The sequence below is a fragment of the Primulina eburnea genome, chromosome 10, assembly GCF_022965805.1.
Source record: "Primulina eburnea isolate SZY01 chromosome 10, ASM2296580v1, whole genome shotgun sequence".
In the NCBI taxonomy this organism is placed as follows: Eukaryota; Viridiplantae; Streptophyta; class Magnoliopsida; order Lamiales; family Gesneriaceae; genus Primulina; species Primulina eburnea.
In genome coordinates, this window is record NC_133110.1 from 5,002,346 (window position 1) to 5,026,403 (window position 24,058).

Below are 24,058 nucleotides of genomic sequence, written 5' to 3' on the forward strand. Positions count from 1 at the left end.
TTATAAAGGTAATTTGGGTTTAATTCAGGACATTATGACAGAATATATTAAATCTATCATCATAACATTTCACAAATTTCCCAATGATGTTGAGCATATATCTGTAACAAATTATAGAAATTTCATTAAGTAATCAAAATTCTCTTATAGATAGACGCAAAAATCAAGTAGAGTTGGGCATTGGTATTTGGTACACAAACAAGTGGGTTTTACTAGTGTCCGATGAAGATACATAAAAAATTAGAGAAAGAAACCAAAGCAAACATGCAGGCAGACAAAACCTACCAAACTACAACCTTCATAAGTTACAAGGGGGATACATGAGTCGTCTCGTTTAAAAAGAGACAACCAAACACAAAATTGTAAAACTCACTTCCTTTAATCACTCTTTTTTCCCCAAAAATGGCCTCAGTATCGTACTTGCATGCACGTGTACAATCAGGGCAATAAGTTACCTGGATAAAAGACAATATGTGAAGTTAAGCATAAAGCAAGTGAAGCAGCACCTATTTATTAGCCGCAGCGCCTAGTTTTCCAACACAGTTGAAATCTAAATTTCCACAACCATATCACACAAAAACTGGCACGAGACTGAAATAAAAGGAAAGGAATTCCAAATATCACTAGTGCACTTGGTTTAAAGGTTGCAAATAGCACCATCTTCTGCCTAAAATGTAAATCACAGACGCCTACATTCCAACATTTATTCACTTTCAGATTATACACACAATGTCCAGCATGATACAGTTCCACGATCTCTATTCTTCCTACCCACTTTTATTTACATTTTGCACAATATATATGGTGCGATCTTGCTGAAAGAAGTAGCAATAAAAGTTTCTCAAACCTCCAGTAGCTTTGGTTGATAATGACAATCGAGCATGACATCAATACCATACATGGCCCTAGATGTCGGGTTATGCATTTCTGGATGCACAAGGGCAGCAGACTCAAAAACTGATCTGATCATTGATTTGATTCTCTGATGGATATCCATCCATAGAACTGCAACAATTAAGAATAGATGGAGCGACCATGCCACTATCAAAACCGAGAGTTTCCAGGCAAACAAAATAGGTGGAAATAGGAAAAGCCGGTACCTTGATGTTCTTGTTCAAATTCCTTGACAAATTCTGGTGTATTCATGTGATTCAATCTTCCCCTATAGTTCTAAAGAAGAAATAAGCTTAAAATCATGAATCATACGCTTCACAAAAACCTGGTGCTTCTATGTGAAATCAAGTTCACATTGACCGGTGTTCTACTTAATGGATTATAGCAAATAATCTTCGTCGACTAGGAGTAGCATCATAATCCACCATGGCAATCAGGTTCAAAGGTACTATTGAGAAAACTAAAAGGTAATTATCGGTCAACGGTACTCACCATAACTGTGAAATGCGTCTCATATTCAAAAAAACTGTGCTTGTCCAAAGAGTAAGCGTTGTTTGCCAATCTAACCTGCAGATAATGATGAAAATATTACTTCAATAGAGGCATTTATAAGCAAAAAACTTGTAAGAGTAATTTGAAACAGAGTTTGCAGCCACCTTACATAAAAGAGAAAATTGCGCTTACCCAAAAAACATCAGCGAGAAATATCTCCAATGGGTTAATGCTGCGCACCAAAACGATATAGCGAATATCAAACTTCCTCCCTTTAAACAGGGCAGGGTGTTCGATATACTTCTGACATATCTTTGGACCAGTTTCCATTAGACGAATAATAGCCGACAAATTTTGTGTTACTGTTGTATCAATAGTTCTTGCCATGTTCCAAGGTTTTAATATCCACAAATTGTCAATGCCATCCTTTTGTCGTCTGTAATAGTCTCCTATGAGTTGAATAAGATGGGTTTCAAGATTATAAGTAGGCTGGAGCCACTGGGGAGTACCGTGAGCCTGTAGCACGAGGGCAGTGAATCAGAAACACAAGGCATTGATAAAAAATATGTTTTGCATTTGAAATCTTAAACACTGAATAAATCACAAGTTCAAAAATGAAGGACCTTCTGAATTGTTTCTGCCAAATGATGTTTCATCACAATGCAAGCCTCAAATGGAAATTGATTTATGAATTGCTTATCATTCAGACCAACTGCCGCCTTCATCTCTTCATCTACTTGGACACTTGTCCATATTATATCAGCATTCTTTGGTTCAGCCGCTGCATAAGGGTCAGATAGAAACTGAATAAGTTGTGAAAAGTAAGAAAGCCAACGATTCTCCAAACCTTCTTTACAGCCTATCTGGCAGCATGTGTCAAGTGATTGAACTGAACCTCTGGTAACACAGATAATTCGCGATATGTTATTTAGCCTTTCTCATCAAGTCACACTTATTCAAAGAGTAAGTGTGACTTGATGAACTTCTAGGGCAAGGAGGCATAATACAGAACTAATAGCATGTGATGAACTTTTGATAGCTGTTAGTATCATCACATCACTTACTGATAACAAATTCACGACGGGTCAAAAGTTCCTCAACTTGAGGTATATCAGTGTAAACATGCAAAGCACTTCCATCACTGTGACACAGACTATTGGTTGCAGATGCCTTCAGTGGCAGTGGCATGAAATTTGTGGATTGCAATTTCTTGCTGTATTTTTCATACTCCTAAAGAACCAACAAGAAAAATATTGAATGAGCCCCAGTATTAAGTCATGGATTGGCTAGAAAAGGGGGGAAAAAAGAAGAGGCGGAATCAAGATATACTCTGATAAAATAATCTTGAGGGGTATGGAACCACGCAGTAAGTCTAGAAGACCGTTGTTTCTCTTCCCCAATCCCAAACAGGAAATCTCGAGTGCATTCATCTCCTTCTTCAATGTTTTTGGTGGGCCAGAGGATGGAGTAACTGAAAATATTTTCTTTAGTCTTATCATCTTTTCTAAATACAGTTAAACGAGGCTAAGAACCATAAAATCTTCAGCATAAAATATTTTTCTTCTTTAGTACATCCATTTCAAAATAATAAAGAAAAAACCTGATATTGGATATTGATGAAGTTCAATAGAATAATGTGCAAACTGTAAAAATTAACTTCGGAAACACTTTCAAGAAATGATGGGAGCAATTTGGATGGTCAAAGGAAGGAACCTAACAGCTGACTCCAGTCTACCGTTCGGCATGTATAGGAAAGGCGAAACTCTAAAATTGGATTCATCACTGTGTCGCAGTGCTGAACCTAGTTCATCCATCACGTACCTGTGAACAATGCCAAACAAGAGTCCTAATAAGACAGGAAATCAAGATTAGCAAATCACACGGTTGTCACCGAAATCATATTACTTAATGAAAAAAAAAAATCTAACTTATCCAATTTATTTTATCCCAATCTGTAGCAAAAAATAAAAGAGAGCCTATATTAGGGGAATGATTGAGTATACATGAGTTGGGGTTGGGGGAGGGGGGACGGGTAGGGAGGGGATCATTCAGCATAGTAATTTGTTGGAGTCTCTTGCTTAGATAGGTCTCTTGCTTAGATAGGGCCAGTACTCTGTAGAAATCATTCTCTCTTGTTAAGGATGCTCCCTTGGGTCCATAATCCTCACTGTTGAAGATAGGGTTATTGCAGTGTCTTCCTTTATATTTCAAGTAATATAAATACTCAGAGGGGATTTCTTTCCTTCTCTGTTTGAGCGGATCTGCTGTGAAAATAGTTTATTTAATGTGAATATTTGTGCACGGAACACACATTCATAGAGTCAGCAAAAACATTATACCAAACAGAAGTTTCGTCTATCTTTTCTTCATCTGCAAGCCTATATGTCATTGCGTAGAACCACAGTGCATTGATAATACGATCAGTGAGAGATTCTCCAGCACCCCACTGTGGAAGACGGGTTTCTAACATTGAATCCACAATGTACTTTTCTGATTCCAAGATTTTGGGAACACTAAGCCTATTAAGTAACAAAATATTAGGCAGAGCTTCAATGATATCAAGAGCATTATCTCCAAGAGGTCCAGGAATATCCACCTGTTAAATTGCATGTGTCAAGAAAATTTCATTTCGTAAGACTGGAAATACATGTAGTTTTCAGATTTAAAAAGTCACCTCGAGTGAAGTTAAGTTAATGAATCCTTTAATATATTCTAACAGTTCGTGAATCGAACTTCCAGCAAATGAATTTCCACGAAGGTTCAAATGAGAAAGATTAGGCATTTCAAGATGGGAAAAGGCCTGAAGAGAAAAAAGGCAGCAGCAGAAAATGACTAAGGAGCTGGATGAGGATATAGTAAATTCAATCAAATTCGTAGATAAATAAGCAGTTGGAAAAGTTAAGAATTATGCTAGAGATAACTAAACTAAAATTGTGACCGACCTTAGTATTTAAATGGTGAATACACCTATTTGAGAGATCAAAAGATGTGACATTCTGCAATATACGATCACTCTGACAAGGAAATCCAGGATTGTCTTTATCATATGATCCTCCACAGAATCCTAAGGCCCACTCACCATAGTTGAGGGTGAAACGGGAATTGTATATTTCCAGTCCAGGGCAATTTTGTAGAATAGTGGCTTCCACGTAATTATCACTGGAAAAGAGAGATACTGTTAACCAAAGGTAAAATCTAACATTTCCTAGTCTTCAAGCTGTCTTGGTGTCAACTTTTCAGGAACTTTAAAACTCACCTAATTTTCATCGGATTATTGTTCAGCCATAGTGCTCTAAGATGTTTAAATTGAGAGATCACCTTTACGGAAATTTCCAAGTCCTTGAGCTTGTTGTTACAGAGGCTTAATGCAATCAAATGCTGGCGCAATGTACAGGGAAAACATAAAAATCAAAAGACATGTTTCTGGCAGTGTGAGCATGGTTTAAATACAAGCCAAACTAGGTTACCCCTACTAGTTGTATCATCACATATGTAAAATAACTGGAGCAACAGAAATCAGATAATGGAGCAACTGAGATAGTCTCAAGTTTTAGAGGAAAAAACTGGTATGTTACAAGGGACGCTCTGGCTGCAAACTAAGTGATTACACTTCAAGAAAAATAATCGAATAAATATCACATTAACCAACACTGCTAATCCACGTACAAAGTAGTGACTTACAGGAAATTTACAGGGTAGATCGAGGGAAACCAGCGTGGAATCGTCCATTTCAAGATCCTCGAGCTCCAACCACATCACAGAATTAATTCCTTCTTCTTTGACTTTGCAAAATTCTCTCTCAACAATTTCCATAGCACTTGGCTTAACATCATTTGTATCAGATGCTTCCTCCGAGTTTAAATCAGTATCCACACACATTAGTGCAGCCATCCTCTCTGCCAAGCCCGGAAACTCCTGCAACTGCAACGAAAAAATCAGCACGTTGATGCGTGCTAGAAGTTTTAAGATCAACGAAATAGTCCATATGTTCATTGAGAAACGACTCTTCCCAGTTTGCTGGTAAAGACTGTACATTTCTTTAATACAAAATCTAATTCAAACAGCATTAGCAAAGATCATAATGATGTACACTTTCCGTTCCCCCAATACTACAAAAAGGAAAAAGACAAACAAAAGAAGCATTCGCTGTGTAACATCAAACCTGCTTGTAAGCATCAGAATGACGAAAAGTCCAAGCATGGTCCACCAGAAATACATCCGATTCTTTTCCCAATGACTCCGCCGTAAGTATAAGCCTCCTTTGCCTTCCGTCATCCACCGGCTCCACCTGGAAATAACAACCGCCGTCGAAAGCCTCGGCCGCGAGCTTCTGAAAGAGCTTCCTGTGAAGTGACTGTGGCAGACCTGATGCCGCCAGAAGGACGCCGTGAACCTTAACGAAGTCTTCATAAGTTTCAATCCCGGCGGAGGACATTTTGCAGGTGAGTGAGTGCTCAAGGTTTTGGGGGTAGTGGGTTTTATAAGGTTTCAAGCAAGTCTCTAAACGAACCCGGTTCACGAGTTTTTCCCCTCATCAATTGTGGCTAAAATCTCGGTTCAGTCCCAATTATTTGGGGTAATTCTCGATTTAGTTCTAAATAAATTTAATGAGTCCATTTAGTCTTAAATGTTTCAAAAGTTTTTCTAATCCAATCTCTCCGTTAATTTTGGTCAAACTAATAGAATAGAAAGATTTGCAAATCAATTTATAAAATGAAAAATCTCAAAAAAACCCCGTACCTCTCTACGTTCTAAAAATCTACAAAAATCATCAATTGCTACTCTGAGGTATGTACGCAATTGCTCTTGATAACAAAAAAATTTTATTTGCGCGTCAAATCAAAGTATCATTAATTCATTGATAGAGATATTAGCTTGAAATTGGGCGAAATTTTTTTTCCTTAGCCTTGTTCGGTTTGCCAGATGATGGGCAGTTCTAGTTTATTTTAGTTGTTTAAATATTTGATTTTCACGCTTAAGTTAACTGCTTGAAATTTATTAGCAACCGAAAGTAACATCGGTGAAGTCAAACGCCTTTTAGATGATGTTGCATCCAAAGTTCAATATATAGATGAGTAAGATGAAGATGTTAAGTCTAATGTAGATTCCTTTGTGGTCTCAAAGAAAACCTTGCTCTCCTTCTTTAATTCACACATAATTTTATCTAAGTTCTCACAATTTTTTTTGGTAGTCAAACAAATCATCACTTCAGTATACTTCTATTTCGTAAATGGTAAACTTCATTTTTTAAATTTTTTTCGTGAAATTATATTATATTGTTTGCTTGTGTGAAATCATTAATTGTTCTTAGATTTTTTATGTGATATAAGGTAAAACATATAAAGTTTTCAGTTGATAAATTGATTTACAAATTTTTATCATCCGTTTAGTTAACCGCAAATTAATGGAGAAATTGGATTGGGAAATTTTTTTTGAAACATTTGGGACTAAATCGGTTCATTAAATTTGTTTAGGACTAAATCGGGAACTACTTTAAATTATTTTATTTGATATTTTGTTTTAGTAATTATATATAATTTAAAATATATTTCTAACTTTTTGAATATTTGTTTTGGAGTAATAATTTGAATATCCATGTTCAAATTTTTTGTGAGCATTAATTTAAACTAAACATTAATTTCATTTAGGACTAAATCGGGGATTACTTTAAATTATTTTATTTGATATTTTATTTTAATAATTATATATAATTAAAAATATATTTCTTACTTTTTGAATATTTGTTTTGGAGTAATAATTTAAATATCCATGTTTTCAAATTATTTGAATCAAAATCGAACTTGAGCACTAATTTAAACTAAAAATCTTTAATTTTTTCAAATTTTGATCATGTTCGAGCTGCTAGATTATATCAAATCCGGTTAACAAAAATTTCTTCATACAAACATTTAAATTTTGAAATAAATTATGCATTTAATAGTTTATTAATATCGAGTTTTTCATATTTGGATCAATCGAGTTTTTCATATTTATTTCAAGTTGTTCGTATTTAGATCGATGTTTCTCATTTGGACAAAAAATTTCTGCGACCGTGTTTGAGGTCTAAGTATAGCCGAAGTATCTTCCCATTCCGCACTCTCACATTACATAAACCCAAAAACAGCGACAAATTTTTCTCCTACAATCGATAAAGGTATCAATTCACTTGACGACCTTATGTTCGAACAAAAAGGAAAAGAAAAAAAATTAAATATTACGGGTCGTGTTGATTTCTTTGAGTTTCCATAATCGTTTTTTAATGGGCTTTGCTGTTGATTTTGTTATGTAGATATTGTTTATGCGTAGGTAGATGGAGGGGATTACCAATGGTGAAGAACCCAAATCGTGGGATGACCTATACAACATCAATTTGATGCCATCGGAGATCTTCTTGAAGTTCCGAAAAGAAATGCAGGGGATTCGTGTTGGAGTTAACTTAGAGGTATTTTTCGTAGAGTTCTTCATATTGCTGTGGCGATGTAAATTTATCGAGTTCTTCGTATTGCTGTTATTATGGATAGAGCTCGCTTATAGATATGATTTTGAGATATTGGATTTTTATGGATTAATCTTTTGGGTGGTTGATTTCCTTTGATGAATATTGAAGTCACAAGTGGGTTATTAGATGGAAGAGTTTATCTTTCTAGTATTTTGTGATGTTTGGAACAAAGGTGTGCCTGATTCTGTGAGGTGGGTGATTTCTTTCCTCATTTGGAAAAAAACATTCAAGGAATTTTCACAAAGTATAATTCAGTCTGGGAAAAATATATTCAAGAAAGTCTGCAGAGTGTTGGCTGCAATGACTTTCAAGCAATCCGAAAGATGCTTGACTACTTGATAAAAAGGAGAGAGTAGAAAAGAAACTCATGATATGGGCACAGACATTCTGCCATTTGCACAGTTGGACTCTTATCTTTTCTAAGGCTACGTTGAAACTAGGTAACACTTGGACTTGGGCCATGAAATGAGCCTGAGACCGTGACACCAAGTGTGTTATGATAGCTTTTTATTTATTGGTTGCAGGGTAAAATTGTGAATATATCATATACTAGATTGCCTTCCCCTTTATTCGAAGGTTTTCAGGAAGGTAGTGTAATTTATCTATTTTTTAATTCTTTAAGTAATGATAAGATAAAACTAAAGAATAATGTTGTATACTAAAAATGGAGAACTGTCATATCATTTAAACAGTATTTCTTCTTTGTACCTTGTTAATTAACTACAAGTCGAACAAAAAATCTAACATCTCTATCATTTGTTTTTTATATACAGATTTTGTTCGGATTCCTTAGAATATGAATCTTGTTTCTCATTCCGCATTTGTCGGTGCATCAGGCACTTGAATCTCGTGAGCTCGTTGACAATGAAAAGTGAAGCTCAATTCTAGAAACATTTCTTATGATGTCCACTGATAGTTTTTTAGGAAATTTTGTGCAACATAATTTTATGTTGTCAAATTTAGTAGACTATCAGGCCTACATTAGACAACTGAGAAGGTAGATTGTTCTTTATCAACTGGACTGCATAGTGAACTTCACTGCTGTCCTATTTTTGTTTTTTTTCTTAATCTTGTAATCTTATGTCTGCCTCAAGGGATCAAAATGTGGACTCTCTATTTATGGGTTTGTATTATTCTGATGCGTTCAATAGAAGTGCTGGTTCTTTGGTTTGTTGTAGTTGTGTAATGCTCCTCTGAACGACTACCATGCAAAGCTGGTTTTGAAACCGTTGGCCCCTGAACGGATGTGGAAGGTAATATTGGAACCTTTGCAACAGGATGTGCAGCTTGTTTCTAAGAAGATACCTGTAACAAAATATCTGAATCTTCAGGTTTGATGATCTGGTATTTTTCCCTTTTCCCGTACCTTTCCTTTATTATTAAGCACAAATATAACTGTAATATTTTGAACTTGTGCAGGTAGGTGTAGGCCATAGCTTTTTGCATCACGCAATTGGCTGGAAATGGAAGCTCTCTACGTGTTTTGGGGGAGATGGTATGTCAAGGATTAGAAATAAAACATCCTTTGGTTTGTGTCCAGGAGTAGATTTTCGATTTGGTTGGAGGGCTGACTATGTTCTCCCAGAATTTACTGGGTGAGTTGGCTCATATTAATTGGTTAATGGTTGGAGATAATGTTATGTGTTCTATTAATGGAATAAACGGCTTCATTATATAGTATTATCTAGTGGTTTTGATCTGTAGCAATTTATGTTTACTGATGAAGTTTTTTTTACATGTCATGCCTGAAAGAGCTCTATACTGAACTTTGTCATTTACAGGGGTGTAGGGACCGATGAACCGTTGTTCAACATGAACTCTGGTCGCTTAGAAGCATCCCTTGATAGAATTGAGGCCATTTTCACGCATGGTGGGGGAACATGACAGACTTGGTATGTTTCCACCTAGTTTTTTGTCAAAAATGTTTGAAGACACCAAACAAAGTGTAAGCAACTTTTAGACAACCATGAACTAGTCGTCTTTCTTGTTTAATATTTATTTTGAAGAAAAGAAAAAGGGAAACGCCGTTGGAAGTGTCTGGTATGTTGTAAGGTCAGAATCTGTTTAGCATGGTACACATCAGGTTGTAGATCTGCTTGTTTAGATACGGGTATCTGATCCAGTATTGCTTGGCCAATGACACTTTTGGAATCGTGTCGTGTAGAGGCAATACTTGATCAAGTATACCAGGGATTTTGAATATTTACATTTTTATCCAAGAAAAATAACAGGACTCTCGCATCCTGAGCACCTTGTATGCATAAAAATTGGTAGCGACCTCTTTCCACTATCTATATACCCGTAAAAGTGTAGATAGTAGAAAAGTTTTCTCATTGTGAACAGACATTATTACCCTTTCACATGTTTATTTATTTTCATTATTAGGTAACATATGTGGTAATTTCACATTTAGTCCATTAATTAATAATTGATACTAATTAACCATATTTTATGGTTATTATTTTGTGCTTTTGACTTTCTTCTCCATTTTCTTAAATGTTTGTGCTAATTTTAAATAAACATACTATTAAAAAATTTACTTGATATTAATATCAATTATTTTTTTCATTTTAATTATATTCATATTTTAATTTATATGTAGCAAATAAGTCATCTCCACGTTTTTAAATGTTTGAGCTATTTTTTAAAAAAATACTATTAAATTTATTTAATATTAATATCAATTATTTTTTTCATTTTAATAACTTTCTTGGACTTTCATTTAAATTCTAAATTAAATTAATTATGTTAATTTTCATTATTAGGTAACATATGTGGTAATTTCACATTTAGTCCATTAATTAATAATTAATAATATTAATTAACCATATTTTATGGTTATTATTTTGTGCTTTTGACTTTTCTTCTCAATGTTTTAAATGTTTGTGCTAATTTTAAATAAACATACTATTAAAAAATTTACTTAATATTAATATCAATTATTTTTTTCATTTTAATTATATTCATATTTTAATTTATATGTAGCAAATAAGTCATCTCCACGTTTTTAAATGTTTGAGCTATTTTTTTTAAAAATACTATTAAATTTACTTAATATTAATATCAATTATTTTTTTCATTTTAATTAACTTTCTTGGACTTTCATTTACATTCTAAATTAAATTAATTATGTTAGTTATTGTTCTATTTCACTATCATTTGAATTCATTCAATAAATTATTAAAAATAAATTTTAATATAATTATATTTAAAAAAAACTTCAAAAATTATATATATGAAAGACTTATGATAAAGTATGTGAGTGCTTTGAACGAAGAGTCATTCAAATACATTCTAAATTAAATATTGACAAATGAAAAATTAAAAAATTAAAATAATCATTATTACTTTTAAATTAAATAAAACAATTTGAATTGAAAATAAAATTATATTTAATCAAAATTTTAAATTTACTTTGTCAAACTATTAATTTCTAAATGCACGAACAAATATAATATATTGTGAATCTAAATTTAATTGTGAATTTGAATAATAGTAATAAAAAATTAATACATTTGAATAAGAAGTACCTATAAAAGTGTGGACAAATGTGAATCGTTCATCCACATACATTGTGATGATATGATGTTAGAAATATATTATTGTACAATTGCTAAAATGAGAAAAAAAATATGTAGAAAATCAATCAATTTTTTCATTAGTTTTTTCCCACTAATTTTGATAATAAATAAAATTAATTGAATGATTAATTGTTTTAATTACTCTCACAGATTCTATTTTATTTAAGTCTCCTCATATTTATATATTATCAAATAGTACTCAATCATAACAATAATGCCATGACATTTTATTTGTATTTGTAGAGTTATTTACATACAAGTATATAATGACAATTATATTGACAAAAAAGGTAAGCACATTAAATAAAAAAATCAATATACACTTAATTCGAAAAAATAAAAATAAAAATTGAGCTTATTCACAAAAGTTATCACAATTGATACTTTTTCAGCTTATTTTTAAAAAAAAAAATTAATGACGGCATCTATTATATGTATAAAAAAATAGAGTCAAATGATACATAGATAAAATTATTATGAAATTGTTTTAAAAAATGACACAAATGAGTCAAAAAAAAGTAAGAGCAAGATATTCCTACAAATAATTATTAGTATAATGTTAACATAACTAAATTGGAAGTTATGTTGGTGTAGAGTAAGTCTCTTGTGAAAAGCACTCGCGAACTTTTATATGTGAAACGAGTCGACCTTACCGATATTCACAATAAAAAATAATACTCTTAGAATAAAACTTAAAATGAAAAATTGTTGTCACATGTTCTTAATTATTCCAAATTATAAGTAAGTATTATTTTAGATTTTCAAGATGTAATTTTTACATTTTATGAACATATTTATCAATTTATCGATGTAATAAGTAGATAAATATCAACATCATATACTAAAATGTTTTCTTCTACTCTTATATTGCTTAATTAATTAAAATATATTCATATAATTCTATTTACATTCTTATATTGCTTAATCAATTCAAATCATTGTATTTGTATTGTTATTTTAGTTCAATTTAGTCTTTAATCTGATATATCATTATTCCAAATTCTTATATCTGTTTCGCCAATGATGTTGATCCGGTTAAAGCCGTTGTCCCTACCTCCTCTGATACATACTACTGCAAGGGAAGGCATTCGTGTAATTCAGCTGAGGCGGCTTAAATGTAACCATATTGCATATATATTAATTATTGCTCGTGTCTTGAATTCAATCAACACCAGCGCTAAACTTCAGCGTGATCATCATTCGAGTTTGTTAAATTTATCTGAGTTTTTGTAAATTATTTCCCCAACTTTTGCTACATTTATTTGGATTAAAAACCCGTATTATATGAACTTAAACTAATATGAAATATGTAAAAAAAAACTAAAATAGCCGCAACCTCAAGCGGCCAAGCTTTCTTGCTTACGTAAGTTCAAAATCCCTCCTTTCCATATCATCGTCAGATTTAAATTAAATTTATCTAATAAATGGCTTCACAAAGTTGAGAAACTCGTGCTCCTTCCTAAATCTTATTCAATCGTTAAAAGATTGAAATTTGGATCTAACTCAATCACAAAATCTAATTCAAAGAGAGAGAGGAAAAATCGAGCCTTGCCATGTTTAAATCTCCGCGAGGCTAAGCTTTTGGTGAGGCTGGAATGTGGGGTTCTGATGGTTATGTTTGTGATGCAATTTGGAGTCATGATACTAACTTGTGCCAATCAATAGATGTTCAGTTAGCGAGTATGAAGGTTTAGAGGCCGAGAGAGACGCAATGGAGACGAAGATGCGACAAATATTTGTCTTTGGTGGAGACTCGAGGTTAATTGGAACCACCTTTGGATGCACCCATAGAATTTTCCGCGAATCGGACCTAAATGTGAATAACCCACGGTTCCCAAATAATCGTGGCCTTGAGCTCGTACTTCATCAACGAGAGCCAATACTCCGTGAAAGAAAATATCTTTCTGAGAGGACCACACCATTTAATTTATGTGGTCTGAAAAGATATGGTATTAGCCCATGCTACATAAATAATGATAATTTCTTTGAAGAAGAATTTGAGTCACATTGCCATAATCTATATTTGAATCCAGCATGTCTGCAGCCGTTGTTCTGCAAAGCCCAGATTTCTCAAGAAATTCGAGCCATGGGATACGAGTAAATCATACGATTTCATCGTCTTGGGCAATGTGAGTTGGTTCAATCCATTTCTGCTATCTATAGATTCATTGGACGTCATCTCTTGTTGAATGAGTAAGCAGATGCGTTTAAACATACAGGGTGAGCTCAAAGTCTATCCCGGCAACCAAGGAAAAAGAATTATCAGAAGACCTTCGTAAACTATACACTCCTGAAACTGATAAATTCAGTCCTTTAAACATCAAATTCGACAGATTGCAGCGAGCAGATCAAGGAGACGGACTCGAGTATGGGCAGTTCGTGGCACGCGAAGCTCAAATTGATGAAGAATATTGGGTAAATATTTACTTTTCTATAAATAAGCTAAAGATGGTGGTCTAATATTCTATGCGTAAGCTAACGTGCAATGACAGCTGTGAAATATTGTTTTTAGGCAGCAGCATGGCTAAGGGCTGATGCTCACTGGGAGAACCAAGAAAATGACCGGTTTGCACTAAAAATTGAATTCAACCTCCTTTTGTAACTTAATTTGGATTAGGAATGCACTCGAACTAGATCAAGTAGAGATTTCTAAATGTGAGCCGGATTCAAGTAGCTCGAGCTTGATGTAAGAGCTCAACTCAGAGTTATTTCGAGTAACTGAAGCTCGAGCTCGACCATCTCGGTTCTCAAAATGTTGAACACTAGTTTTTGAATCACTTGCACCTCGGTTTGCTGTGGTTTGAGAGCTAGGCCTACATAAGTTGCAAAGATCCCAAATACGAAAACTCTTATTATCAATGTTTCCTTTTGTTTTTAAAGACAGTTGCAAACCTTGTTCAGTTGATTACAAATCAGGATAAAATCATATCCAATATTTACGTCAAGCTTGATAACTTTAAATCGATGTAATGGAAGATTCGAACGGATCACTGCAGCTGAATCTCAACTTTGGATTGTTATGCAGATATGCTGAAAGTTACAAAAAACAATTTGCAGAACAGGTAGATATCACTCTTCATCTGTGTCACAATCCTTGGAGTTGGCTTCTTGCTGATAAAATCTTACCACCTTCTGCGTTGTCCAGGAGTTCAATTCGTTGAAAACCAGATGCAAAGCACAACTTGAAGAGAAATGCAATTGCATCGTGATGGTTTGCTCATATTCTGCTCCTGTCCTAATAGTGTATGAGGTTTGCAATTGGCACAGTACTTGAATTTTGATCACTTTGTCAGGCGAGCGAGGATCGAACCGTGAAGCATAATGTACTGAAGAGTGTCATTGGAACCGTGGATTTGAGCTATGGATATTTGTCACACGGGCAGTCCTTTCCATGGGTACTGCTGTACTCGAACACTGGTCAAACATGAAAATCATTTAGCGCCCCCCTGAAAATTGGTTGCATTTTCTGAACAGGAACGGATTAAAGCTCCTCTTTTTGGCTTTGTCGACAGAAAACCATCCAGTAAATTTGGTTACATTCGCAAACTTATGTGTTGCAAAGTCAGCACGTCGTAAGGGTATTGCAAGAAACATGCTGCAATTTGCCATTTCCCTTGCAAAAGGGCATGGTAAGCACAAGGAACCAGAATCGCTTTATGGTAAAGTATCACTTGAAGTAAAAATGAAAAGTGGGAGAGTCTGTGTTGCTCCATATTTGCCTACTTTACATAATTGCACTTTTAATAACCTTGTAAACGTGTCATCACTCATTCCAAGAGAAATGGATACCTGCGAAGGCCCACTTGACATTCATCAGATATAAGGCACTTCTCGTTCCACCCATTATACTGCATCAGCCCTATAAGTACTGCCATATTAGTGGCACACTAACTCAATAGTAATTTTTTTCGAGGTCACCTCTTTTGCCTCATCATTTCTCCAGAAAACATCATCATGTGTCATGAACTAAACAGTAGAGACTGAATCCTATGCATATTATCAAGTTTATCTACCACTCCGCAGATTCTTGTGAACGAACAAATAATAATACTGTTGTTTTCGGACTACTTTTATAATGACTTAGATCATTGTGTTGTAGGTGTAAAGCAGGTGTTTGTGCATGTTGATGGAAACAATAAACCAGCTCAGGTTCTTTATCAAAAGATGGAATTTGAGGTATTTTCAATTTTGAATGCTCTGTTCAAGCTTTTAGTTGCTTAACAATAACAGTTGACATAAAATATCAATTGCCTGTTATTAAGATTATGGGTTAAATGCTGATTCTGCCTTTCATTTGTCGTAATCAGGTAGTTGATGCAGCAACATTTCAACTTTCTTCTCATCAAACCTACTTGCTTTGCTTTGAAATTCGAACTACTAATTAGTGACATACAATTGTAATGTCTAATCAATATTGAAGTCTGGGACCTTAATTATTATTTGAAATTTAAAAATTTACAGATATTTACGTACATATATTAAATATTTGACCATGTTGATAACGTTAAAATATCGGTTTTACGTGCACAATATATAATATGTTTTAACTTGATAATTAAAATTCTTGGAACACCATATGAACATAATATATGTTATCGATATTCTTGCATATGTCATAGAATCTTTGAATGCAATACTTCAAGATCAAGAAATATTTGCCTAGTACATATTTGTGTCCATTTAACAGTTATAACAAGAAACTATCCAATAGCTCTATTGCTACGACTTCAGCAATCGAGGTGGAAAAGGTAAGAGCTGTCAATTTGAATGAATGAATGAATGAATGAAAGACCAAGAATGTTCTAACACTGCAAGATAGACTCAACAATCTCTTGCAGTGGCGCGAGCTCTCCCCTATCGATTAGTTTGAATTCCTGCATGAAATGCAAGAAAAATGATTGTTTTTCAATCCCAATTCACCACAAACAAACAGTGAGAAATAGAATATATATAGCGGGATCCGAATCATTCCCCCCTGCTTACCCACGTAAACAGAACAAAGTGCTTGAAGCAAGTATTGAGATGTGCTTCTTCTTTGAGATTCACTATCGTCTGGAAGTGGGAGTGATATATGTGTGCATACACACGGAACAACCTCTTTAGTATAGTTTTTACGACATCTAAGAAGTTGTGTGGAAAAGGTGTGCCTGCAGTAAAATTAGCCCGAAGAATGCACAAGGACGTGTTAGATGTGGAGCCAGAAATTATGGATACAGAGAAAAGGGGCAGTCTCCCTCTAACTCCCCGAGCCCCCACAGGTGTACAAACCATGCCAGCATTACCACTCACCTAATTTCTGAGGAAAAATGGACTCATCATCAAGCTGAGCTTCGATCCAGCCCATTAAATACTCGACATATTTTGGAGCAGAAACCTCCATAGGTTTCTTCACGGTGATCCCATCTGCCCATCTGTACTCGTACCTGGTTAAAAAGAGAAAATCTCAACAAATATTCCAAATTGAATCCTAAAGCCTTAGTTGTGCTTGTGCATCATACTTTTGTCCGGCCGACATTGTTGGACACGTTAACGATGTGCAGAACTCTGTGAGAGTGCCATACAGGATATTTACTTGATTAAAAAAGTCCACAGCTGCAAAATACAACGAAGACATTCATCAGAACTTATATTACACATCCCTATCAATGTTTACCCAGTTAAATGATATAAGAGATTAGGCGGATACTTCTTGAAATTTTAGCATTTATACAACACCATTCTCCCCTTTATTTCGTTAGTATTATTATATATGATTAAACCTATATACAAAAGCCATCGGCAAATCAGAATTTGATGCAACTCCGATACAAAGTAAATCAAAACAGACAAAATCTTACTATTTACTGCCAACCACTCGTTAAGATCCTCGCCGAGTGGAAGTCTCACAGCCTCTCTCAAATTGCCGCTACCCAAAGTGGCATCAATGTGCTTCTTAAGTTGCAAGCCCTGAATCAATCCGAAACTCGGTTACGGTTTACACACATAATCAAATCAAACCCCTTAAATAAATTCCCATCCAGAAATTAATAGGCCGATGATTTGATATAATAATGTAAGTGATACCAGGGACTTCTCATCGAACTCAAAAGTATTAGGAAATTTACGTGTATTTTCTAAAAAAAAGTTTACATTTACATCGTAATCCAATGAAACAATGATGGTTACAGACCTTACTTCCAGAAGGAGAACTCTTCTTGGGACGAAATGTTTTCTGATTTCTGCAACCAATGAAATTACTTGTCACAAAAAATAAGCTTTGCAAATATTTAGTAATTACTTTGCCTTAGTGAAATATGACAAATTGGGATAATTGACTGTTCATTGAACAGCAGATAGTGAATGAAAACCCCAATTTTTCAACCCAAAAATCGATGAACAGCAAAATCTTAACCCGAATCCACAAAGCATATATGCAAGAACTGGTAATCCCAGCAAACGAAATCCCACATAAGATCAAAAGAAAACTAAAATATTCAAGAAAAAAAGAACACATGCATGCGTAGGAAAACAAAACAACCGTGGACACAAAAGCAAAGAAACGGCAGCCATGGAATCTGAAAAAATAAACATCGGGTAAAACCATTATACTATCGACAACGGCTTGCTTGCTTGCTTGCGAAAACAATATAGTATTACACACTGAAATAGAGAAATCTACCTGCTTCCAATCCCAAAAAGACTCATGATTCTAGAGAAGTAATTGATTCGGAGATAATTGAGGTACTTAGTCCAATTGTTGGATTAAGGGTTTTTCTGCATGTTCGCTTATCTGGAATGTTTTTGTATATATAGAGATTGTGAGGGTGTGGGGGTGACAGTCTGGCAATGAAGAGGTGGACTAAGTCTACTTTTCTGTCTCTATCTCTAAATACATGTATTTATCATGCTCAACGTCGCTCATCTATTAAATATGATGAAGTATATTAAAATTGTATGTCAAATTTATTTTATTTCAACGATGAAAACATAAAATGAGTACAGTATTCTAGCTAGGTTTTCGAGGTATAAATGGACTGTTGTAGCATGTGTGACTTCACCAAACTTCTATTTATCTCAGCACGTGACAATTATATCGTATTGAACAAACTTTGTACAGTAGGTTTCTTCGAAAAGTATTGATAGATGGAATCGAACACCGTTCATTGATCAAACATTCACCTCACTGTTATTATTATTGATATTATATCTGGTTCCAAAGATTGTAATGTAATTTGAATTACAAAATGTAAATTGATTGATAAATTTGTTGCACTTAGATAGATATATCATAATTAACATTACATCTACAAAATTAAATTGTTAGTCCAAATAGCAAAAACTATCGAATGAAATTTCTTTTTATTTCAACAAAATACCATTTGTCAACAATGCTGAGTTCTTGCATTTATCAAGTTCATCAGTTTAAAGAGATATTTATTATAATTGAGTATCGAACTTGAGACTTTCGTACAGATAATCATAAACTCCTTATTTTTTTAAATTTGATTTGGAAACCATGAAAGTTGAGGTTCTTTGAACGAATGAATTGTCTACATACAGAAATTGACATGATTAATGTAATATGGTAGTAGAATTTGCATGCTATATTTGGTGGGGCATTGGATTAGCTGTTGTTGGAGAGTTGTCCAATCATGCCAATTGACCAAAGAATCGGATGCCCACATAAATTATTCAATGAACATGTCTATAAATGGTCTTACAAATCTTTATCTATGAGATAAGTCAACTTTACTGGTATTCACAATAAAAAGTAATACTCTTAACCTAAAAAGTAAAACTTTTTCATGGATGACCCAAATAAGATATATGTCTCACAAATTATAGAATTTGCAGACTAGTTTGGGCCACAGGCAGGTTGACAAATAGATCCATCGAATTCTCAATATCCTCTATTTTGTAGAGATTTGGATTGCATGGTTGTTGTTTGGATAAATCATTATCCCTACGCTTCACGTTTTGAGCCCAAAAGAATGGTTCGTTCCTTCAAAGTTTTTTTTTTTATTTACAAAAAAAAAAAAAATAGAACTAATTTGCTTAAATAATATTCCTCATTTTCTTTAAAAAAAAACATAATATTCCTCACACATGTATCGATAATCAAAATAGTTAAATAAATTATAGCAAAATATTACAAATAGCTTCGTTAGATTTACCAAAAACCCTCAACAAATACATTTATATCCCAAAAAAGGCAAGTAAATTTTATTGTATAATTGAAACCCATTATCTTATTTTCCATACAAAATAATGTTATAATTAATGGAAAAACTTAATTTCTTGATGAATTTATTTTACTAAGGAAAACTTATAAGAATCGAGTTTCAAATAATTATTTTAAATTAACTTTATGTTTTTAAAAATTGGCAGGTTGAATCAAAACATATCATTTGAGTTTAATATGCATACAAAATTATATTTGTATTTAAATTGAAGAAAAACACTAAAATATACCTATTTATTTATTAAAAACCTTGGAATAAATATCATGCCGGAACCAAAAGAAAGTTAGGGCAATTTGAAAACAAAAGTATCCCATTCAACAATTTGATTTTTTTTTTATATTAAAAACTGTAGAATGAAATATTGTGAGAAACTATAAATTAGTAGGATTCTTTGAAATATAAATATTTTAAAATGGCTTTTTAAGATAATTATTTTTCTTTTTTGCTAAAAAATTTATAGGTGACGCGAATGATCGTTTTGCTAGTCCAGATCAAGATTTTTTTTCCTACAACTCTCCAAACGCCATCTAGTTTCAAATATTTATTTACAAAACATAAAGAGTGTGTCTATTGTGAGATCGTCTCGCGAATCTTAATCTGTGAGACGGGTCAACCCTACGGATATTCACAATAAAAAGTAATACTTTTAGCATAAAAAGTAATACTTTTTCATGGATTACCCAAATAAGAGACTCGTCTCACAATTACGATCCGTGAGACCGTCTCACACAAATTTTTGCCTAACATAAAATATTAGTAATAATCTTAACTACTTTTTTTAAGAAATAAGTATCATATCATATTGTCTAAAAATTTATATAAGTAGGTCTCTTGTAAGACGGTCTCACGAATCTTTATCTGTGAGACGGGTCAACCCTACCGATATTCACAATAAAAAGTAATACTCTTTCATGGATGATCCAAATAAGAAATCTGTCTCACAAAATACGACTTGTGAGATCGTCTCACACAAGTTTTTGCCAATATATATTTGTGAGATGAGACTGTCTCACAAATTCTTCGTTTTTATCATTTTTGACAAAATCTTCATTCGCATCTGTGATACTTCTCGTCACACGTACTGAAAATTAAAAGTTTAAAATAAATTTATAATGTACCACAATTGACTTCTATAACAAATGCTTTGACATCATCTGATTCATATATTAAAATATGAATTAAGCTTTATGTGGTGTCACATGATTCTTTACTAAAATATTTATTTATTGAACTTCTTCAGCTTAGGGCTACATCTTCTTCTTCTTTCCTTTTCTTTTTTGATATCGAGAGAGTTGCATAAAATCTAAGATGCAGATTTTTTCTTCCATTCGAAATCTCCTTCGTGCAATTAAAAGACACAAGTACATAACAAGCTTCGGATGTGACAAAAGGTAGGATACAAAACTAAGACTCACATTGAAGGGATGCGATCTAATAATTCAGAATCAGATTTAGAACTTTGAAGTTTATGCCAACTTCAGATTCACAATTCACAGACATAGATCAACATCGGGCAACATGTGGATATTGACTGTCTCTCACTAATGCTATGCATATACACTATCAAGAACTATATAAATTCGAATCGAAAAATCTCGAATATTTTTTAATTTTTTTCAAATCGAACTCAAATTTGAATTCTAACTCAATTAAAAAATTGTTAAATTAATTGAGTTCAAATATTCTCTAAATACCTTTTATTTTACATATAAATTTATAGAACCCGTTGTGTATATCTGGGGAGTCGGTGCTGGAAGTGGTCAAGTTGATAGAGAAGCACTAAGCACCGAAATAAAGAAAGGTGAAAGTATAAGTGGGGGAGTGGCAGGTCTTGCTGTAAAAGTAAAATAGGGGCGAGCAAGATTCAGTAAAAAAGTGGAAAGAACCGTGCAATATTTTACTCATGATCAAAGAACTGTAAATTCAGCCAACCCGGCCACCCCGGGTTTGTCAAGAATAATAACACTGATAATATTGTCAAACATTAAAAATAGCAGAAATTAAGAAAATACAGAGTGTTGTTTACTTTGGTTTTTTTTTTTAAATGAATTTCCGTATTAGTGTCAGGGAGAGGAGCTGCAGCATAGTTGCACCAGTGCAATAGATGCCTACAGATGTGCTGCAGCATATCAATAACGATACATGTATGATTAAAAATTTAATATTTATCAAATTTCATTTTATGTTAAATATAAAATATCATCGTATAATATCAAAATCTGATTATATAATAATAAACCTAATGTTGTAATTGTTATAAACATAAGTATTACTTTACTGTTATTCTTGATATTTGCACAGAGCCCACTAAAAAGTGTGTGATAATATTGATAAAGAATTTTTTTTAAAAAAAATGTCAGAGATATGACAGTGTGATATTGTGATCAGAACCATTAGTTTTAGCTGTGCACTGACAAATTTCTTCAACCCAAATGAAATATGGTCCCCTGATTAAATATGTCTATGCTCTGATGCACATTTATTTCAAGGGCTCAAACTCTCTAGCAGTATTTTTATAATAAATAATAAGCAAAAACCCTTTGTCACTTTGCACTACCTCTCTTCATCTCTTCTCTTTCTTTGAGCCTGAAAGACTCAGGTCTTTTGATAATTTCACTCCTTTTCTGTATTTGTTTTACTTGAAGAAGTTGTTTTGATGATGAATACTGCAAGAAGTAGTACATTCCCTTTCACCGCAGTTCAATGGCAAGAACTTGAACACCAAGCTCTTGTTTTCAAGTACATGGTTTCAGGCTTGCCCATCCCACCAGATCTCCTCTTCGCCATTAGAAGAAGTTTGGATCCTTCTGTTAATGCCTCAAAGTTCCTCCTCCACCAGCCACAACATTGTACTCACACATTTTTGCACGTTTTATATGTACATGTGCATATGTCTACACACACATACATATTTCTCGATTGATTTCTTATAATATTTTCTGATGGAAATGGGATTTAATTGCAGTTGGATGGAATGGTTTTGAAATGGGATTTGGAAGAAAAATGGATCCAGAACCAGGGAGGTGTAGAAGAACGGATGGGAAGAAGTGGAGGTGCTCTAAAGAGGCGTATCCTGATTCCAAGTACTGTGAAAGACACATGCACAGAGGCAGAAACCGTTCAAGAAAGCCTGTGGAAGTTAATCCAATAAACGCAACATCAATCTCCAAAAACACACACTCTTTTTCTTCATCTGATCTTGAATCCCACTTTCTTTATCCGCACTTGGGCTCCACTAGATCTCCAGGGGTTCGCTTTCCATCATCTCAAGACAACACTGCTAATTTTTTCATGGAATCCAGTGCTTCTTCCCATCCACCTCCCAAAGATTGCAGGTTCATTTGATATACTATATCTGGGGTTTGAAGTCTTTGCTTAATTCTTTCTCAAAAGATATATAGTGTCCATCCTTATTTTTTGTGGTTACTGAGTGTATTAGCTGGAGTGCAGGAATAGTTACGGACAAGGAATAATTCTTACAATGGGTTCATCAGTGTCCCAAATGAAACACACAGAATATTCTTGTGATGTGTCTTTGAACATTGATCAGCCCAAGAAAATGATGCATCGTTTTCTTGATGAACATCCACACAAAAAAGACACTGATCATTCTTGGCCGAATAATCCCGAGGAAAAAAGGGCAACCCAAGAGAGTACTCAGCTCTCTATTTCCCCAGCACCAAACTCTTTGCACAACTTCTTCATGACACATAAATGGTATAAACTAACAATTTTTCATGCATAACAACAACTCATGTACTGAAACTTTTGTTTCATTTTTTTGCAGAAAAAGAAAAAGGAGTCTTTTGAAACGAAAGAAAAAGGAAGAAAATTCAAAGGGCAGCAGAGTAATTGGATGGTGATGGGACAGTGCTTTTTTCTGTTCAAGCTATCAGTAGACATGTGTAGTGTGGCCTGGAAGGAGGAGGGGTCAGTGGGAATCATGTTTGTAAGGAAACTGTGGAATCCCTTGGGATTTTGCTTTTCAGATCGTATTTGTTTCTTATTTCTGGGATTAGTATTTATTTCGTTTGAAAGGCATCTGCCAATTTTGCCACATGTGTTGTACTTTTGCATCACAAGATAGACACTAGATACTTCCTCGACTGTCCACTCTTAGTACTTTCAACCCATTAAATATTTTTTTCTTTAAATATCGATAAATGATTAATAAACCATTGCTATTCAAGCTGCTTGTATTATCTCAAGTAAAATAAATAACGGGCATGAAGTCTTGCTCCTACTCTAACCAGAGAAATTGTTAGTGTTTATTATTGCTAATCACACTGCAACGTTCAATATTCTTAGATTCTGCTTCGTTAAACTAATTAGGGTCGATGAGATGTTACATCTCGATTAATGTCTTGCTC

At 33.8% G+C, this 24,058-nt stretch overlaps 5 protein-coding genes across 8 annotated transcripts; 3 read left to right on the plus strand and 2 right to left on the minus strand.

The window, feature by feature from the left end:
- Window positions 1–127: 127 nt before the first annotated feature.
- On the minus strand, window positions 128–5,856 carry LOC140842707 (uncharacterized). Its single transcript, XM_073210798.1, has 15 exons — window positions 5,549–5,856; window positions 5,068–5,307; window positions 4,643–4,764; window positions 4,329–4,545; window positions 4,061–4,186; window positions 3,726–3,982; window positions 3,100–3,207; window positions 2,716–2,857; window positions 2,451–2,616; window positions 2,010–2,167; window positions 1,579–1,902; window positions 1,387–1,461; window positions 1,101–1,170; window positions 848–1,005; window positions 128–455 (listed from the first exon to the last, which is right to left on the minus strand). Exons 1-15 carry the CDS (start codon window positions 5,819–5,821, stop codon window positions 306–308), a joined length of 2,586 nt encoding a protein of 861 aa, XP_073066899.1. The 5' UTR covers window positions 5,822–5,856; the 3' UTR covers window positions 128–305.
- A 1,547-nt stretch (window positions 5,857–7,403) lies between these two features.
- LOC140842708 (uncharacterized) lies at window positions 7,404–10,048 on the plus strand. Of its 3 annotated transcripts, none has more exons than XM_073210799.1 (5): window positions 7,404–7,540; window positions 7,676–7,828; window positions 9,064–9,216; window positions 9,305–9,480; window positions 9,667–10,048. In XM_073210799.1, exons 2-5 carry the CDS (start codon window positions 7,697–7,699, stop codon window positions 9,767–9,769), a joined length of 564 nt encoding a protein of 187 aa, XP_073066900.1. In that variant the 5' UTR covers window positions 7,404–7,540; window positions 7,676–7,696; the 3' UTR covers window positions 9,770–10,048. The 3 variants fall into 3 exon arrangements, with proteins under 3 accessions (XP_073066900.1, XP_073066901.1, XP_073066902.1); XM_073210800.1 differs by having other exon boundaries at window positions 7,693–7,828; XM_073210801.1 differs by having other exon boundaries at window positions 7,430–7,540; window positions 7,697–7,828.
- A 2,947-nt stretch (window positions 10,049–12,995) lies between these two features.
- LOC140842709 (GCN5-related N-acetyltransferase 6, chloroplastic-like) lies at window positions 12,996–15,928 on the plus strand. The gene is given in 11 exon segments (XM_073210802.1): window positions 12,996–13,415; window positions 13,500–13,595; window positions 13,686–13,881; window positions 13,979–14,031; window positions 14,492–14,528; window positions 14,612–14,677; window positions 14,760–14,861; window positions 14,941–15,006; window positions 15,008–15,125; window positions 15,566–15,642; window positions 15,774–15,928. Coding segments are annotated over 11 exon segments (909 nt in total). The 5' UTR covers window positions 12,996–13,395; the 3' UTR covers window positions 15,852–15,928.
- A 119-nt stretch (window positions 15,929–16,047) lies between these two features.
- On the minus strand, window positions 16,048–18,273 carry LOC140842710 (MOB kinase activator-like 1A). Its single transcript, XM_073210803.1, has 7 exons — window positions 18,125–18,273; window positions 17,636–17,684; window positions 17,304–17,412; window positions 16,965–17,058; window positions 16,756–16,889; window positions 16,450–16,613; window positions 16,048–16,340 (listed from the first exon to the last, which is right to left on the minus strand). The coding sequence occupies exons 1-7, from the start codon at window positions 18,148–18,150 to the stop codon at window positions 16,269–16,271; spliced, it is 648 nt and encodes a 215-aa protein (XP_073066904.1). The 5' UTR covers window positions 18,151–18,273; the 3' UTR covers window positions 16,048–16,268.
- Window positions 18,274–22,109: 3,836 nt separating this feature from the next.
- On the plus strand, window positions 22,110–23,835 carry LOC140803600 (growth-regulating factor 4-like). Of its 2 annotated transcripts, XM_073159504.1 has the most exons (4): window positions 22,114–22,537; window positions 22,654–23,023; window positions 23,139–23,405; window positions 23,476–23,835. In XM_073159504.1, coding segments are annotated over exons 1-4 (831 nt in total). In that variant the 5' UTR covers window positions 22,114–22,344; the 3' UTR covers window positions 23,477–23,835. The 2 variants fall into 2 exon arrangements, with proteins under 2 accessions (XP_073015604.1, XP_073015605.1); XM_073159503.1 differs by lacking the exon at window positions 23,476–23,835 and having other exon boundaries at window positions 22,110–22,537; window positions 23,139–23,469.
- Window positions 23,836–24,058: the final 223 nt, after the last annotated feature.